This window comes from Neofelis nebulosa, chromosome 14, assembly GCF_028018385.1.
Source record: "Neofelis nebulosa isolate mNeoNeb1 chromosome 14, mNeoNeb1.pri, whole genome shotgun sequence".
NCBI classification, from domain to species: Eukaryota; Metazoa; Chordata; class Mammalia; order Carnivora; family Felidae; genus Neofelis; species Neofelis nebulosa.
In genome coordinates this window covers 17,796,429-17,814,523 of record NC_080795.1, presented here as the reverse complement: position 1 = coordinate 17,814,523, position 18,095 = coordinate 17,796,429, and the positions used below count along the sequence as shown (strand labels likewise).

At 39.2% G+C, this 18,095-nt stretch overlaps 1 protein-coding gene across 3 annotated transcripts in view; it reads left to right on the top strand.

Moving 5' to 3' along the window:
- The first annotated feature begins 1,785 nt into the window (after positions 1-1,785).
- ARFGEF1 (ADP ribosylation factor guanine nucleotide exchange factor 1) overlaps positions 1,786-18,095 on the top strand; it is a 149,672-nt gene continuing 133,362 nt past the window's right edge. For all 3 annotated transcript variants that reach the window (XM_058699744.1, XM_058699745.1, XM_058699748.1), the window contains exon 1: positions 1,786-2,094. In XM_058699744.1, the coding sequence (XP_058555727.1) occupies positions 1,971-2,094 (124 nt within the window). In that variant the 5' untranslated portion in view covers positions 1,786-1,970. The remainder of the gene's footprint in view (positions 2,095-18,095) is intronic.

Genomic DNA, 18,095 nt, shown 5'->3' with positions numbered 1-18,095 from the left:
GGGGAAACAAGCATGGAAGATTGATTGTGGAATTATTTTTTTTTAATTAGGTAAATCTGGATGGCTACACCTAATTGCAAGGGAGGCTGGGGAACACAATGGATCTCTGCACTGAGGAAGAAGAGTAAATAGATTTGGTGATTAGCACTTTCCAAAGTACCTGGCACAAACATTGGCATGAAGAAACAAAGATAAACTAGAAATGGGGCTTGTTCTAAAAAATTTTTATAATCTTTGTGTGTACATAGAAATCAGTATTATGTCTGATCTAGTATACTAAATCTCCAATCCCTTAGGAATGTAGAAATTGTCTTTAGAATGAAATTAATGAACTTGTGTATGTTTCTCAGTTTTAAAAATTAATCTACTTGTCCACTTTAATTCAGGGTCACCTTCAAGGTTTCTACTTTTACTTCCCATGGTTTTTAGCCTGTCCCAAATCTTACCCCATCACAGCCCCTCTGTTTCATGGGTTTGGTTGGTTGCATTAGGACAAGTCCCTAGTCAGAGCAATAGAACAGATCAGAAGTGAGAGATCCTCTTAATAATTTGGGACCCAGGAGATTTGAACTTGTAGACATGCACCTAAATCACTATATAAATTCCCTGCATATATTTTATGGTATTCTTCATTATTGTATGCTCTGAATTAAACACTGTAGAAATTTTAATTATTCTTTGGTACCAAAGCAGAAACATGGTCACATGTTTGTGGCAATCTGTATTTAAAGCTTTTCTATTCTTAAACTAGTTTTCGTGTCCTGGGCCGCATCGTAGTATTACAAGCACAGAAACACAGAGCTCTAAGGGACCTCATCAATCAGAAACATTTACCTGTTCACCTATCTTTAGACTTAATTCAGAAGGGATCTGAAATCTAGAGTTTACTAATCCTACAAAGATAAAAAAAAAAAAAAGTTCAACATGCCTGAATCCATGTCAAATTGTTTTAGTTTACTCTTCCTAAGAGAAACTCCTCCTTGAGGTAGTCGGAGAGCACGGTCCTGGATAGCCGTTTCACGCATTGGTGAGGAAATTTAGAGTCGAGCGCGGCAGGTGGAAACACTGTGCGGCTGAGAATGGGCGATGCGGGTGTTTCCGCGATCCCTGGAACTGAAGGGACTGCGCTTTCACTAACAGGATCTTCAGGAAGTCGGAGAAGTGGAAGCAGTGTAGCCTGGAGTCCTTTTCACCGGGTGGGAGCAAGGGTTCCGCGGGTCCTCGGCCCCGCAGCAGAGCGGCCCCGAATTGCCAAGCGCCGCAGGACGCCCGCCACGCCCCACGCCGCCCTGCAGGCGAACGAGGGAGGCGGCGAGGCCCCGCCGGGCCACCGTAGCGCTGCGGCTCGGGCCTCTCCTCCCGCGCCGCCCTCCGCCCCCAGCCTCCCCGCGCCGCGGCAGCTCCGGGCAGGCAGCGCCGCCGCCGCCGCCGCCGCTTCCTCCTCTGCAGCCGTTCGGCCGCTGCGTGACGCGTCGTTTCCTCCCAACATGGCGGCCGGGGCAGGTCGGCGGTGATGGAGGCCAGTCCGCGGCCGCGGCGGGTGCTAATCCCCACGGTAGCTAGGGCAGCCGTGCTCTCTTCGGGCTTCTGAGCTGCCGCCGCCTTGTCCCTCGGCTCCCGGCAGACGGCCGCCCGGACTGGGCTCCCTCGCCGCCCCTGGGCCGGAGGGGCGAGTGAGGGGGGTGGCCGGGAAGCGACCCCAGGCAGGAGAGCGGAGGTCCGACGGGCGCGGCCCTCTAGGGGTGGCCTCTCTAGAGGCGGTGAAGACCTCCGTGCCCCTCGCCTGCACCGCGACTGCTCCCACCTGCCCGCCCCTTCCTGATCCTGCCGCTGCCCTCCACGCCTCCTCTCCTCCACTTCCACCCCCTCTCCTTTCTCTCCTCTTCTTCCCCCTCCTCCTCTTCCTCCTCTTCCCCTCCAGCCGCTGGGAGCCGCGGGTCGGACGAGCCGCCGCCTCCTTCTTTGCGTCCATGTATGAGGGGAAGAAGACGAAGAACATGTTCCTGACCCGGGCCCTGGAAAAGATTTTGGCCGACAAGGAAGTGAAGAAGGCGCATCACTCCCAGCTGCGCAAAGCGTGCGAGGTGGCGTTAGGTGAGCGGGGAGGAGGCCCGGGGCGGGGGTAGGGGCGGCCCGCGCGGCTGCCGCCGCCGGAGGTGGGGTCGTCTGGGGCTGCCCTAAGCCGGCGCCGCTGACTTCAGGGAGCCCTTGCGAAGCTCTTTGCTCCCTGGCTGGAGTTGACACTAACTCGGCTGGATGTGGGGCAGAGGCAGGGTGGAGGAGGAAGGGCAGTAAGCTAGGCTCGGGGAACAGGGCAGGGCTTGGAATCGACTTGAGAGTATGGGAAGATTTTGCTGATGGACCGTGCGGTGCGGACAGGATATCACCCTTTGTGATGAGCAGAAGATGAGCTGTTGTTTATTAGCTTGAAAATCGAGGTGGAGCTGATTTGTCAAGATTGGGCGTGGGAAGGGTTCCGTATCGTAATTTCGATAACTTTGTCGTTTGGTGTGATACTTTGGGAAGATAGGCCGAAGTTGTTCCCTTGTTGACAGTCTTGAGCAGGGGTTTGTAAGAGGTGTAGCCCATTCTGACATCTCTCCGCCTCCGCCACAAGAAAAACAGAGTGATGTTGTGTGTGACTGGACTGACCTGGAAGAACAAGACCAGAGGTTAAGGGGTGGGGGTGGCGATATAAAGGCGAGGAAGTGAAGGACCTTTAAATATGCTGGCTTTATGACAAGAAAGGGAGGTTTTGAAATGGGGAAAATGAAAAAGACAATGACACCCACCAGCCACATGTCTGGACAGTGGCAGCTGCTCTCAAGCTTGCATTCTGGTCTGTAGTTGAGACGGAGGAGATCTAGTGTACTGAAGCCCATAGCAGAGTAATTCCAAACAATACCTATAGCGAGGACAGGCAAGATGAGGAATTGTTAAAGGGAGAACACTGATCTGTGGCATCCGTCAAAGATGAAATCGTTTAAGGAGAGACCAGGACATTTAACACAAAGATGAATTCCTAACACTTAGGCTTTTATTTTATAGCAGTGGAAATAGACTATATCGAATTGACAAGAAAATGAAACTTGTTAAATGGGCTTTGGAAAAAAAAGTGTTCTTGAAGGGGAAGAAATCCAGGGTAACTTAAAGGTGTACTAAAGTAAAGCGTGAAGATAGCAAAGACCTTTTAATTATTAAAATATACTACTTTCTAACTTGCTATATAATCTGTATTGTTTTAACTTCTTTTCTAGATACTTTAAGGTGGTGATGTGAAAAACATTACCATAGAAATTTTCGTTAAAAATTCTTTAAATCTGTGGTATAGTGGGTTTAAGTTTAGTTTTCTGGCCCTTCGTGGATTAGAAGTTCGTCTTTTATTATTCTCGTAGCTAATGAAAGACTGTTCTAGGTATATGACAAGACATTGTATAATGTAAAAAATTGAATTTACATCTAGGTCCTGAAAGGAGTAATTATTAAATTGGGGTGGGATGAGGGAAGAAATGATTTTTAGAGTTTTTAAAGGAATTACATGTTTATAAATAATGTGCAGGTTAAAGAACTCTAGAGATTCAAACTAAACGTTTAGTTTGAGGCTAGATTTTCCATGTTAAATATATTTTAATATACTAAATTATAAGTATTAGACTGAAAAAATAGAGTGTGTTTTATATACATATTTTTTCTTCTCCAAAATGCCAATGTAAGTGAGTGGGTTGTTTTTTGTTTTTTTCAAGTTGATTGATTTATTTTGAGAGAGAGCATGGGTGGGTCAGAGAGAGAGAGAGGGAGAGAGAGAGAGAATCCCAAGCAGGCCCCTCACTGCCAGTGCAGAGCCTGACGTGGGGCTCTAACTTATGCATTGTGAAATCATGACCTGAGCCAAAACCAGTAGTCAGACACTTAATCAACTGAGCCACCCAGGCACCCCTAAGTGAGTGTGTTTTAATGGAGAGTTCAGTGGAAGGAGAATCTGGGATCCTGGCTTAAATCTGTTACATTGCAGTATAGTCGAGTCTTTGGGCCTTAGTTTCCTTCCTTGTAAGATTGGGATATGGAACTTAATGATTGTAAGGTTACATCCCCTCTAATATGCCATGAACGTGAACACACAGTTTTGTTAACTTGTGCATTGAATATTCTTGTCCCTCTTTTTTTTTTAATTTTTTTTTTTTAACGTTTATTTATTATTGAGAGACAGACACAGAGCGTGAGCAGGGGAGAGGCAGAGAGAGGGGGAGACACAGAATCCGAAATAGGCTCCAGGCTCTGAGCTGTCAGCACAGAGCCCGATGCGGGGCTCGAACTCAGAGACTGCTAGATATGACCTGAGCTGAAATCGGTCGCCCAACCAACTGAGCCACCCAGGCGCCCCTTCTTGTCCCTCTTGATTGGCACCTTTAGAGGGCTTATAGCTTGGTCCTTACCGTATCTAGGTATAGGAGCTACTTGGTAGTGAGTGTGCCAGCTATACTAGGAATTGTCTATTGCAGATTTTGCTGGGTTTTTACTTTTTGTCTGCCTCTTCCATATAGTTAGCAGAAGCTTTATTGTGAGGAATGTGACTGCCCAGGCAGGGGCTAGGCAACACAGTACTTTCTTAAGATGTATAAGGCTTTTTCTCACATTTTCTAGGAGTTACATTTAGTCTCCTACAAAATTGAATTGAACAATCTCAAAGTAGTTAATCCCTGATGAATTTAGTTTCCTTCCAGTCATACATTTACATTATTGCCAAACATAAACAGATAGGGATAACCCATTTCATTGTTACAGAAAGTATAATGTCTTGTAGTAAGATGGTATCTTCAAATATGTATTGTCCCTGGAAACTATTATAAGTCTCCCCTTGGTCTTCATTGTTGAGAATCCAGGCCCACTTTGGTCTCTTAATCTATGTGGCTATCAAGCAGGATGGGAATGTAAACTGGAATGGACTGGTTTGGTCATCTCTGATGTAGATTAGGTTGTGAACAGGTAGGAGTTGGATGATGGAAGTATAGATGTGAGTGTTATAATCCTTCTAAATATACTGTGTATATAACTCTTCTGAATACACCTGCCTGCATCCTTTCTCTTCTCTACCCCCAAATAGTTACTGAGCACTTACTGAGGAGTTGAAGGGAGATGGGCAATAAACAGGAAAATGTATGGTATGTCAGACTTTTAATCCTTTTGTGTTTTAAAATCATTTTATTGGCATGTGAGGAGATTTCAGAGCACTGGTATTCCAAATTTGGTTACCTTTTAATATAGTGACCAGTTATGAATAGGAATTCTGTAAATAATACTGATGAAATTGTATTTCATCACAGTTCTTAAGAAAACTATATTTTTTCGTTAAACGTTTTAGGACACCTTATCTAGATTAGGGGAGATTTTTATTAAAACAAAATCCATTTGCAAAGATACTATATACAGAAAATTTTTATTTTTTTCACAAGAAAAATAATGAAAACTTTAAAGGGTATGCAGATTATTTAAATTTTTTAACAAATGATCTTACATTTCAGACTTTATTTTGAAGAATGGCAAAAAAACCCACAAAAACCCAGAAAAAAAACCAACAAAAAAACCCTTCACATCTACATTGTTAAAATCACTGTGAAGCCCACAAGCCCAAGAACAGCTCCAGGTTGCCCTCTCTTGGTACCTGCCCCACTACAGCTCTCTGCAGCTAAGACCAAACTCTGCAGAGGGCTTCTAGGCTGCCCTAGCTTAGCTTGATCCATTCCTGCTCTCTAGAATCCTGAATTAAAAATAGTCTGGCCATCTGCTGGCAGATGAGACAACAGCTGAGCTATTTTTAGTTTCAAAGAATTTAGGATTGTTAGAGGATCAGACTTGAAGGTAGCATTGTTTGTCTTTCCGGGAGGGGAGGTTGCCTTTGTGCCATATTCCAATTAGGCCTCTAAGTTTCAGGAGTTTCTTTGATGTTAGGTCTATGACTAATTCAACTTCTGCTTCTAATATCAGATATCTATGAAGATATGCTGCAAATGTTAGGATGAACTAGTTCAAGGTTGGAAGTTGGCACTGATACAGAATAGGAGTGAAAAGGGTGACCAGAAGAAGGTTTTAGAGGCAAGGGGAGGCATTCAGGGACAGTCATAAGGGTGGGATCCCTTGAGATATGGGAGAATGATGGAGAAAAAAGAGGACTTGTGAGGGTAGTGATTTTTGCATCAGGGTGTGAATTTGTGTTGTTTAGCATATTCTAAAGTGATCCTACTGATTTAGTTTTTTTATTTAAGAATCTGTTACCTACCATTATAGTTACCCCCAGAAATGTAAGTAAAATATTTAGGCAAAAAATTTTGCTTCTTTCTGTACCTCTAGTCCCAGCCTTATTTTGGTTAGTGGTGTTGTTAAAAAGGGATAAGGTGTTATTAAAAAGGGTGGAGGGGAGATTACTTGAGTGCCATCGACCCCAATTTTATGCTTTTGGTAATTTCAATTTTTTCACCATTTATGAAAAAGTATAGTGACTTACCCCAAATAACATCCTGCAGTGAACATTTTAATTATAATTTAAATCCATTAGCAAGTCTCCTTTTAAACCTTTCTTGTCATCTAGAGTAAAAAGTGTCTTTGGTAAGTCAGGCTACCAAGATTTTTGAGATAGCTGGGGAAAAAAGTAATGAATGAAATGATTGATGCAAGATTCTGTTAAGTTTGAGTTGAAAAAAGTAAGTTTGGGTTTCAGTGTGTATACTCTTTCCATTGTGGAGATTTACAATCTACATTAACATAGTTAAGATTCTGAAAAGTCCTCTAGGAACAATATCTGCTCTATTTTGCTTATTGAAGTTTTTCCTAAGTTTATTTGACCCTTTTCAGTGTCTGTTAACACCTCTGTGAAACATTGTTCCTTGGAATTTACTTTGGAACACTATTCAAGGGAAAGAAAGGCCTTAATGACTGATAAGGTAGAGATACAATAGGGTAGATACAATAGCCCTAAGTATTGATGAGTCTGTTCTCCAGAAGAGTCTTTGTGTTTTTGGAAAGCAGTTCTTCTGATAGTTTAGGAAGAGGAAAGGAGCAGTTGGGCAGAGTGTTTGTTATCAGATCAAAGGACTGTGAAATGGGAACTAGCCCCGTTTCCCATCCCATCTAATGGCAAGCAACTGGTTGCCATTCCTGATAATATTTAACTTGTAGAGAAACTTCTGTTGGTAATTGTTTTTTTCAAAGCAGAATAAAAATGTATTGTGAATACATTTGAAATATTGTATTCACATATTGTGAAATAATTTGGGGAAATATTTGTCGTAATATTCCTCACAAAATGGAGGTGGGGATATTGGAAAAGGGAAATACATGAAAAAGTTATTGCTGCCATTCAAAGTTAGGTATGTTCTTCATTTGGGTATTAGTTGAGCTAGCATGTGCCAAATATTCCACTGCTTTCATGGAACTTACTTTCTAGTGCATTGAGGTTAACAGTAAAGAACAAACTAATGTAGATCATCAAATTGTTATTTTCTGAAACAGTAGTTCAGAAGGGTAAAGGGAGAATGACCCAGGAGTGCAGTTTTAGATAGTGTTGTCAGGAATGGCCTTTCTATGAGGTGACATTTCAGCAGAGAAGTGACAGAGATTCAGCCTTTCAAATAACTGCATGAAATAGAAATAGAGGTAGCAGTAAGACAGGTGTATGCTGGGTATGTTCCAGGATGAAAGGAAGTTTGGCTGGGGGAGGGGGAGAAGGGGATTGGATTGGATTTTATTCTATTTGTGATGGAAGCCACTGGAGAATTTCATTAGGAGAGTGATATAGCAGATTTACATTTTAAAGGCTCGCTTTGGCCCAACATGGTAGTGATTTTTGACTAGGCTGGTGAGGCAAGTGAGAATTGGCTGCATTGTTGGAGAGGGCATTCACCGTGATGGGGAACACCAGGAGAGAAATAGCCTTTGGGAAATAAGTTGTTACAGTAAAACGTTTTCATCTAACTCTTTGTATGTAGTTTATAATTTTTTAATGATAGAATGTCCTGATGATATAATAGGAAACTTTCTACTGAGAAAGGGCAAATTAAAATGATAGGATATTTTCAACTGAGAATGCACAAAACAATTTCAAATTTAAGTTTTTTCGGTGAGGTTTGTCCTAAAGAACGAACTTTCACGTATTTAAAAACAACTGGTTAGGGCGCCTGGGTGGCTCAGTCAGTTGAGCGACCGACTTCGGCTCAGGTCATGATCTCGTGGTTTGTGAGTTTGAGCCCCTCATCGGGCTCTCTGCTGACAGCTCAGAGCCTGGAGCCTGCTTCCGATTCTGTGTCTCCCCCTCCCTTTGCCCCTCCCCCACTCATGCTCTGTCTCTATCTCAGAAATAAACGTTAAAAAAAAAAAAAAAAAACACCAAAACTTGTCTAGTCCCTTTTTGGGGTAAGATCTTTGTAGATGTAATTAGTTCAAGATCTCCAGGTAAAATCATTTTGGATTTAGGGTGGCTCCTAAATCCAGTGACTGATGTCCTTATAAGTAGAGGAAGGGACAGGGAGACACCTGAAGGAAGAGGTCATGTGAAAATGGAGGTAGAAATTGCAGCTGCGCTGCCATAAATAAGCCAAGGGATACCTGTGTCACCAGAAGCTAGGAAGAGGCAAGGAGTCTTCCCTGGAGCCTTCAGAGGTAGTATGTCTCAGACATCTGGGCTCTAGAACTATGAGAGCAAATTTCTGTTGTTTTTAAACAACCGAGTTTGTGGTAATTTGTTAACGTTAGCCATGGGAAACTAGTATAAGTTGCCTTTATCCTAACTTTTCAGACCCAGTTTGATTTGAGCTTCCATTTATACAGTGAAATGCAGTCTTTGGCTGATTTGTTTCAGAAGTTACAGAAATTTCTTAAGTTACCTAAATTTTATAATTACTAGAAAGTAATTATTCTGAAGCTTTAGAGTGTGTGAGTCTCTTGAAAAAGTTCTTTAAAAAAGGGTCCTGGGCCCAAGTATTTAAAGGGTTTGTGTTCTTTTAGTATTTTTGTTTTGCTTAGATTTAGACTTGGTGTGACCACATTGGTCTATGTAACCTATGTTATCTTCTCATCCAGGAAAGATTGTGAAAAACAATCTTTAAAGTATTTCATATCACAAAATTACCTCGGGCAGTATGTTTAGAAAAATCCACGTGGGGCAGTTAATATTTTTCTCTCAATTTTGAATCACTTAATCAGCTGTTTAATAATTCTTTACTTCTCTAGAACCTTGCTAAGAAATGAGAGTCAATAAAAAAATAAGCAAAATAGATACGACAGCCAATTACTTTATTCAGAGGAGAGTCCCCTTGTCTTTACTCAGTCACTTTTTTTTTAATGTTTATTTTTGAGGGAGAGAGAGAGAGAGAGAGAGAGAGTGAGCGAGCGAGCATGAGAGGCGGAGGGGCAGAGAGAGAAGGAGACACAGAATGCGAAGCAGGCTCCAGGCTCTGAGCTGTCAGCACAGAGCCGACGTGGGGCTCGAACTCACAGAGTGCAATATCATGACTTGAGCCGAAGTCAGAGGCTTAACGGACTGAGCCACCCAGGCAGGCGCCCCTCAGTCACTTAAATTGTACATAAGTCCAATAAATTTGGCAGTTTACTCTTTTTGTTTTAAATAAACAAAACCTTATTTTCAAAAGTAAAACCGGGGGAAAAATCACCCATGACACTATTAGGTAAAGATAACCATTGCTAACTTTATAAAAAACAACTTTGTTGAGGTATAATTTACATACAACAAAATCTACCTTTTTTTTTTAAGTTAATTTATTTAATATCTATACCCAATGTGGGGCCTGAACTCAGGACCCTGAGAGCAAGAGTTGAATGCTCTTCCTACTAAGCTAGTAGCCACTTACCCCCAAATTTGCCCATTTTAAATGTAATGATTTTTACTTAAGTTCATTGAGTTGTACAGGCATAACCATAATCCAGTTTGAGGACATTTCTGTTACCCCAGTAAGATCCCTAGTGCCTATTTACAGTTAATCCTTGGTGCCACCCCCAGGTCTAGGTATCTACTCATCTACTTTCTGTGTCCAGATTTGCCTTTTCTGTGTATTTCTTATAAGTATAATCATACATATATGGTCTTTTGTGTTTGGTTTCTTTCAGTCAGCATAATGTTTTTGAGGTTCATTCATGTTGTAGCAAGTATCAGTATTTCATTTCTTTTTATTACTGAAGAGTATTCCAGAGTGTGGATGTACCACATTTGGTTATTCACCAGTTGATGGACATTTGGGTTGAATGAATAATGCTAATGGAATATTTATGTGTAAGTCTTTATGTGGACGTAAATTTTTATTTTGTATAGTTACTACCAAGGTGGAATTGCTGGGTCATATGATAAATCCGTGTTTAAATTTTTAAGAAACTAAGTTGTTTTCCAAAGTGGCTGCACCCTTTTACATCCCCATCAGCAATGTAGGAGGGTTTCTTATATCCTTGCCAGCCAAAATTATTACTTTTTTATTTTAGCCATCTTAGTTGATACGAAGTGTTATTTCTTTGAGACACTATTAACTTTTTGAGGTGTTCTTTCCAGACTTTATTCTAAATTTTTTTTAATGTTTATTTTTGAGAGAGAGAGAGTGACAAAAAGCAAGTGGGGGAAGGGCAGAGAGAGAGGTAGACACAGATTCTGAAGCAGGTTCTAGGCTCTGAGTTGTCAGCACAGAGCCCTGTGTTGGGCTTCAACTCATGGACCACGAGATCCGGACCTGAGCTAAAAGTTGGATGCTTAACTGACTGAGCCACCCAGGTGCCCCTCCAGACTTTATTGTGAACACACGCGCGCGCGCGCGCGCACACACACACACACACACACACACACACACACAGAGATGTATTCAAAAATTGAGCTACTTAATTTCTAAGGCAGCAGTAATTGTTTACTGTATGCCAAGTTGTGTGCCTATGGCTTTATTGGCTTTATCTCAATTTGTCCTCCAAACAACCATATGTGCTTAGGTGCTGTTATTATCTGCGTTTTACAGATGAAGAAACTGAGGTTTTATAGAGCTTGTGTTTGGTAGAATTTATAGATGAGTGCTTCTTTTTGGCCTATTGTGGCCTACCTAACCTGCACCCTTACCCACAAAACTTTGTTTACAGTTAACAAATTACAAAAAGGGAAAGAATAGCCTCCTTGGAAACAGTCACCTTTAAGAAAAGAGAAAGGGCAAAATACATAACAAACAACTAACAGCAGTACAGAAAAATATTGTTCTCAACATTTCAGTGAATCTCAAAAGTATTTTTCTACTATGTGTTAATAATGCATCTCTGAGTCCAACTGTCCATCATACAAGAGACCATTTTATCCTGTGTTCTGCTTAAGAAGTCAGCCAGAATCATGTGTATTTCTGTGTATCTAAGATTTTAAACAACATTGTAAAGTAAGATTTTAATAATTTAAGCCATTTGGAAAATTTAACTGTCCTGTGACAACTCCCAAGGATTCTGGTGATATTTTATTATATGTGAGTTCCTCATCTTTTAAAAATATTCTTACTTTTTATCTTAGTATTTTATAGCATCTTCAAATCATTTTTTTTAATTGTTTTTAACGTTTATTCATTTTAGAGAGAGAGACAGAGCGTGAGTGGGGGAGGAGCAGAGAGAGAGGGAGACACAGAATCTGAAGCAGGCTCCAGGCTCTGAGCTGTCAGCCCAGAGCCTGATGCAGCCCTTGAACTCACAGAGTGCAATATCATGACCTGAGCTGAAGTCAGATGCTCAACCGCCTGAGCCACCCAGGCACCCCTCAAATCATTTTAAGAACTCAAGTAAAAACAAAATCTTATTAAAATGTCATCTTATAGGAAATAAGCCTTTGTCACCTAAAAATAACTGGTTGTATATCTCAGTGGCTTCCATAAGAATATAATTATAATTATTGTGTAATTGTCATAATTTTCAGTTGTATAGTCTCTCTTCATTATTTCATAGGCTTTTTTTTCTTTAAAGTGTATTTATTTTCAGAGAGACAGAGTGAGCAGGGGAGGGCCAAAGAGAGAAAATTCCAAGCAGGCTCTACACTGTGAGTGCAGAGCCTGATGTGGGGCTTGAACTCAGGAACTGTGAGATCACGACCTGAGCCAAAACCAAGAGCCAGATGCTTAAGTGACTGAGCCACCCACGTGTCCCATATGCATTTTCTGAATATGTATTTTGTCTTCCTACGAAGTATTTTAATAATGCATCCTGTTTTAAAGTGTTTTTTGAGTTTGGGGACATTTACATTTAAATTTTGCTTCACAGACTTTTATACATATTTTTTATTTATCCCAGCAAAATTCATTGAGTATTGTATGTGCAGAATTATCTACAATAAACTCTGAGATTGAGCTTGCTGAATTAGAGTATGGTCATTTATGGCTCTTATACTCTGTTGTGGGTGCAAGTATATAGCTGACTGTTGAGGAAAACAAGACGAGTATTCATTCTCTTTAGATTTATTGGTTTTGACCTATTTTTATGTAACTATTCCTTTTCATCTTTCCTTTGCAATTTTTTTCTGTTCTAAAAATAGAAAACAAAGACCTCCCCTTTACCATCCAGATATGTATACTTTTGTTTTCTATAGATTTTGACTTTTATGGTACTTATTTTCTTGAGTTTATTAGGCGATAATCTGAAGTATTTATGTAATAAGTTTATTTTCTCCCTTTGAATTGATAGTCAGGTGGTAAAAAAACAATTAAGTTAAAAAGCATTTTATTACTTCTTATACCATTGATGATTCTCAATTTTTTGTAGCATAGTGCCTAACATAGTATCTGATAGGATCGATTAGTCCTCATTGCCTCGTATTTATTTTTTTATAATGGTGTTTGAGTTTTTTCCCAAATTTTAAGATTTTATTTTTTGCTCTTTAATGCTTACTCTCAGCATCTTAATAACATAATGCATAGTCAGCATTTCTATCTTTTATTTTTATGTATAAGATAAAAAATGCTATAGTTGGAAAGAAATTAGTTATTTTATTTATTTTTTTGGATTCTCTTTATTCCTTAAGTTTTAATTCTTACATGGTAATTGAGAATGTGTTTAGTGCATTTACAAGCCAAAGCTAATGCATAATTTCTGTATGCTTGTATCTTTAAAAATTAAAATGGAACAACATGCATCTTCTATTAATGAATAGAAATAAAATGTAGTATCTTTGATACCAGTTAATAATTAAATTAACAATCAATACTTAATAATTGAGCTTTTAAAATACCAGTGTCCAAAATAGGTATTTTATTATGATTAGAGGACAGAAGTTTAATATTGAATACTATCTCCAGTTATTTTGCTACAGGATACATGGTCAGAAAAACTTACCAGAATGTATTTTGTTTTTACAAATGCAATGATCAGTCTGAGTGTTTGTTATATGAAATGAAAGTTATTTTATTCTCTCTGTTTCACCCCAGCCCCCATTTCTATGACTATTAGAGAAGACTCGTGAATGGAAAATTAGGAGGAAAGGTACTTTTTTTTTGGCTAATATGTAGCACACACTTTCCTTAAAAAGTCAACAAATATGTCAACGTATGGTATCTTAAATGTTATATGTGATTATATATTCATTGGGTTATATTCCTTTTGAAATAGTCAAAACAAATATTTTTCAGTTTGTAATATTCCCTTACATTTCAAAAAACACACTTGATTAAGTGATTAACATGCCAAAATCTGATTTCCTTATAAAAAGGTTAGGCATTCAAATTATCATAATTATAATTCTTTTTGTTTGTTTGGTTTTTCTTGGTTTGAATGAAAATGTCTTTAGGAAAGAACAGTTTTTTTTCAGTTTTACTACTAAATTAAAATTATACTTATGAATATTGAGCAGTTTTAAATTTTATATTAAACTGAATATCCCTTGATTTTTTTTTTTTTTAATGCTTTCCTAAATGGTTTCTATCAATTTGGTCTCATTGAATACCACTTGTAAAAAATACAAACAAATAAGTGGCAATAAGGACTAATCAGGTACCGTGTTAGGCACTATGCTAATCTAAATTGAGAATGCCTGATGGAATAAGGTGTGATAAAATGCTTTCTAAAATGTTCATTGAAGTTTTCTGTCTTTAACATTATTAAGTTATATCAACTTTGACTAATAGCAAATAAGGAGCTTTCATTGTCACTCATGCATGCCTAATGCTATTCTGTATAATTACAATCTCTCGTTAGTTTGCTTGACTAAAATTTCTTAATGTAAAGCTTTTGTTGATTAAATAAATTAATGTCTCCAAACATTTTGTCTAGGATAGTCACCATTAATAATTTGGCTTTCCAGGAAGTATGTAAAAAAATAAAAATACCTTTGTGTTTGGAAATTAAATGTCAAGAATGTTTGCTTTTCTTCAGTTTTCCATGTTTATTTTTTAAACTTTTATCCTGAACTTTGCACTTAAAAAAATTACCACAATATTTAGTTCCTTTTTTTTTTTTTTTTTTTTGGAACCACTCCTTTTATGTTCATTTTCTCCCTGATCGTCCTTATCTCTCTCCCTTCTTTTCAAACCTGAGAATCTTATCAGCACTGATATATGAATCCATTCTTGATTCACAAAGACATATTCGAAAGCAGTTGAGACAATTAAAAAATCATCAGAAAGTAACTAGACACCTGGTTAATATCCCTTGATGTGACCTCCCAAATGACCACTAAATTGTAGAAATGGAGGAAAGTTCACTACATTATGGAAAACCAGATTAATGGCAATCTGTTACTAGATCTGGGAGGAATGAGAAGAAGCTAAAAGGATGAGAGATATCCTAGGTATCTAAAACTGTCTGACATAGGGATAATTCTTTTTTTTCCTTAATGAAAAAAGTTAATTTGAAATTGCACACAAAGTAATAATCAGCGACGTATGGAAATGTCTGCACTAGAAAACACCTGTGCATGCAAACTGCCATATTCCAGGAAGAAAAAAATTCTTTACATTGAGATTCTTACAAGTCTAAATCTATAGATATGATTTAAAATTCAGAATAGGGGCACCTGGGTGGCTCAGTTGGTTAAGTGGTTAAGCGTCTGACTCTTGATTTCAGCCCAGGTCATGATCTCCTCAGTTTGCGAGTTCGAGCCCCGTATAAGAGCCTGCTGGGGATCCTCTCTCCTCTCTCTGCTGCTCGCTTGCGTGCGCTGTTGTGCGCGCGCTCTCTCTCTCTCTCTCTCTCTGTCTCTCAAAAGTAAACATTTAAAAAAAAATAAAATTCAGGATAAAAAGAATCCCATGAATATTGAGGCAGAGAAAATAAGCTTCCAAAGAAGGAATTGTTACAATTTAGTTTACGATTGCAAGGAAGGGTTTTACCCTATGTAAACTTAAGTAACAGGAATTTGCTGAAAATGATAGAACAGTAATAACAACTCTGCTAATAGACTCAAATATACTATTTGTATTTTTTTTTAAATCTATGTCTTATTCTGCTGCTCTTTCTGTTTTGTTCCTTTCCTTCCTCTCCTTTCCCTGTCTCCTTCATCTGTCCACTCCTTTCTCTCATTCCCTTTACTTCAAATAATATATTTATCATTTGCTTTATTTCAAATAACATCAAAAAAAATTGTTAGAAAATAATCAGACATGTTGTGAAGATAGCTGTACAAATTTATTCATCATTGTACTCTTTATAATTACTAAAAGTTGAAAGTAAGTTGTCAACAGTATGGAATTGGTTAAATAAAAATGGTATGTCCATGCATTGGAATACTACAAAGCATAGTGACATGCTGGAAATGCATTCATTGATAAGAAAAGATGGAGTGGAAATATATAAAAGATCTATAATGTGTTATATAATAGTATTTACCTTTGAGCAAATATGTATTCCTAAGTACATAGAAAAAGTGTTGCAAATACAAGGAAATCTTGACAAATACATTGAGAGGTATGTTTCATTGTCTTGTTTTGCAGAACTACAATGTAATGTCTATAAAGTTGTTAGACAAATATGTCATTAAAGATTCCATATGCTTCTTTTTTTTTAATATTTATTTCTGAGACAGAGACAGAGCATGAGTGGGGGAGGGGCAGAGAGAGAGGGAGACACAGAATCAGAAGCAGGCTCCAGGCTCTAAGCTGTCTGCACAGAGCCCAACGTAGGGCTCGAATTCACAAACCATGAGATCATGACCTGAGCCAAAGTCATTACCTCAACTGACTGGGCCACCCAGGCGCCCCAAGACTCCATATGCTTCTAAGGAACTTTTATATGAGACAGAAATACTTGTTTTCCTCCCCAAGCCTGTGGAGTTTAAATGTAGAGTTAGGAGGAAAAAGAAAAAAAAAAAAAAGCCACAAAGGTAAGCATTGGCCTTCATATTGAAGTAGAAAATAAAACCAGGAAAAGAAGGTGGAAGTTCTCAAAGCTAGCCGATTGAATGATAGTCACATTTATTTACTACCAAGTGTTCCTTGTAGCAAACACAGAGACAATTTAAATGTGTTTTTGGTATTGCTTAGAGGACACCTAATTATCAATTAAAAATTGTACTCTGGGCTTCATCACTCATTAGCTTGTGATAATAGGAAGGAACTTTTGTTTTTCAGGTAATACCATCATGCTCTCAAATGAAGGGAGAATAACTGATTTCAGTCAGACTTTTGACTAGGAAATACTTATAATTTATACCTGTAGTTATCTAAATATCATGTAAGAATTAAAAAGTCTGTCTGAGAAAACACCATTGGTTGCTATATGTCTTCTAAAATACAAAGGAAGCCTTAGTTTTCACCTCAAATAAATCCTAAGCCAGGAAAATTATACAGGTTTTAAAAGCTCTTCTTTCCATGAATGTATCTATTGTGGCTTTCTCAACACATTTAGAAAAGGTATGAAAAATTGAAGAATAGAGGTTTCTTGAGGTCTGCCGAAAGTCCATTAGTGTTAACTGGTTTAGACTTAGTCTTGCAGATTCTTGGGTCTACATCTTTTCTGGAGTTAGATATCAAGTTCTTTTCAATTACAGTTGACCTTTGGACAGGGTGGGAATTGGGGGCATTGACCCCTGAACAGTCAAAAATCCTCATGTAACTTCTGACTTTACTAATACTTGACTAATAGCTTACTGTTGGCTGGAAGCCTTACTGATAAACAGTTGATTAATACTTATTTTGTGTGTAAAATGTACCATATACTGGATTCTTACAATAAAGTCAGTTAGAAAAAGAAAATGTTGAGAAATTCATCAGAGAAACGTTTAAAGTACTATACTTACATTTATTGAAAAAAAATCTGCCTCTAGGAGGTCCAAGGGCCATGGGGTGGGTCTGGCCGCCTGGAGTTGGCAGTGTACCAGAACCTGGTGTCCTTGACTCAGCAGAGGCAGCCACTAGGCTGCTCTCAGGCAGCAGTACTGGCCTGGAGGCTCACTATAGTGGTGGCAGCTCCATCTGCCTGGAGGTCTATCATGAGCCTGTGATCTTTGGTGGATAAAGCCACACTTGAATGTGCCCTCTGCAAGGTTGGGGGTGGGGCAAGGCTGGCCAGCCTGGGAGGGGCCCCAAGGGTTCCAGGTATTCTGATACTACAGCCTTGCTAGGGTGCTGGGAGAAGAAGGGGTCCCTGTACAACTTCCACCTTGCCCTCCAGGTGCATTCCTCTGCTTCAGCATAGCCTGTCCACCAGCCTTGGGTTATTCATTTGTTATTCATTGTTGGTGCTGTCCTTAGATTTCTGGAGAATGCTTTCTTGGCTTCATCATTGACCTGAGTTTTGCCCGTTGAGAGAATGAGAGGTTTGACTGAACTCACAGCCCTGCCCGGTCCTGGGCCACAGGGATGGAGCTGCTGACCATCTAGGCAGGCCTCTTTTTGGTACTTAGAGGACCAAAGGCATGACCTGTGTGCCAGTTGCCTTCCATTCACTTGTGTGGAGAATGGGGTGGGCAGTTGGGAATAAATGCCTTGTGGCTTTTGTTGTCACTTTTCAACAAAAGAAAATAAAACCAGTGTAAGTGGGCTTGGGCAGATTAAATCCCTGTTGTTCAAGAATCAACTATACACAGAACCTGTCATTAAGTATTTTCCTGTATATTTCAGTTGAGTCACAAAATAACAGTGTGAGTTATAGATGTTGGTATTCTT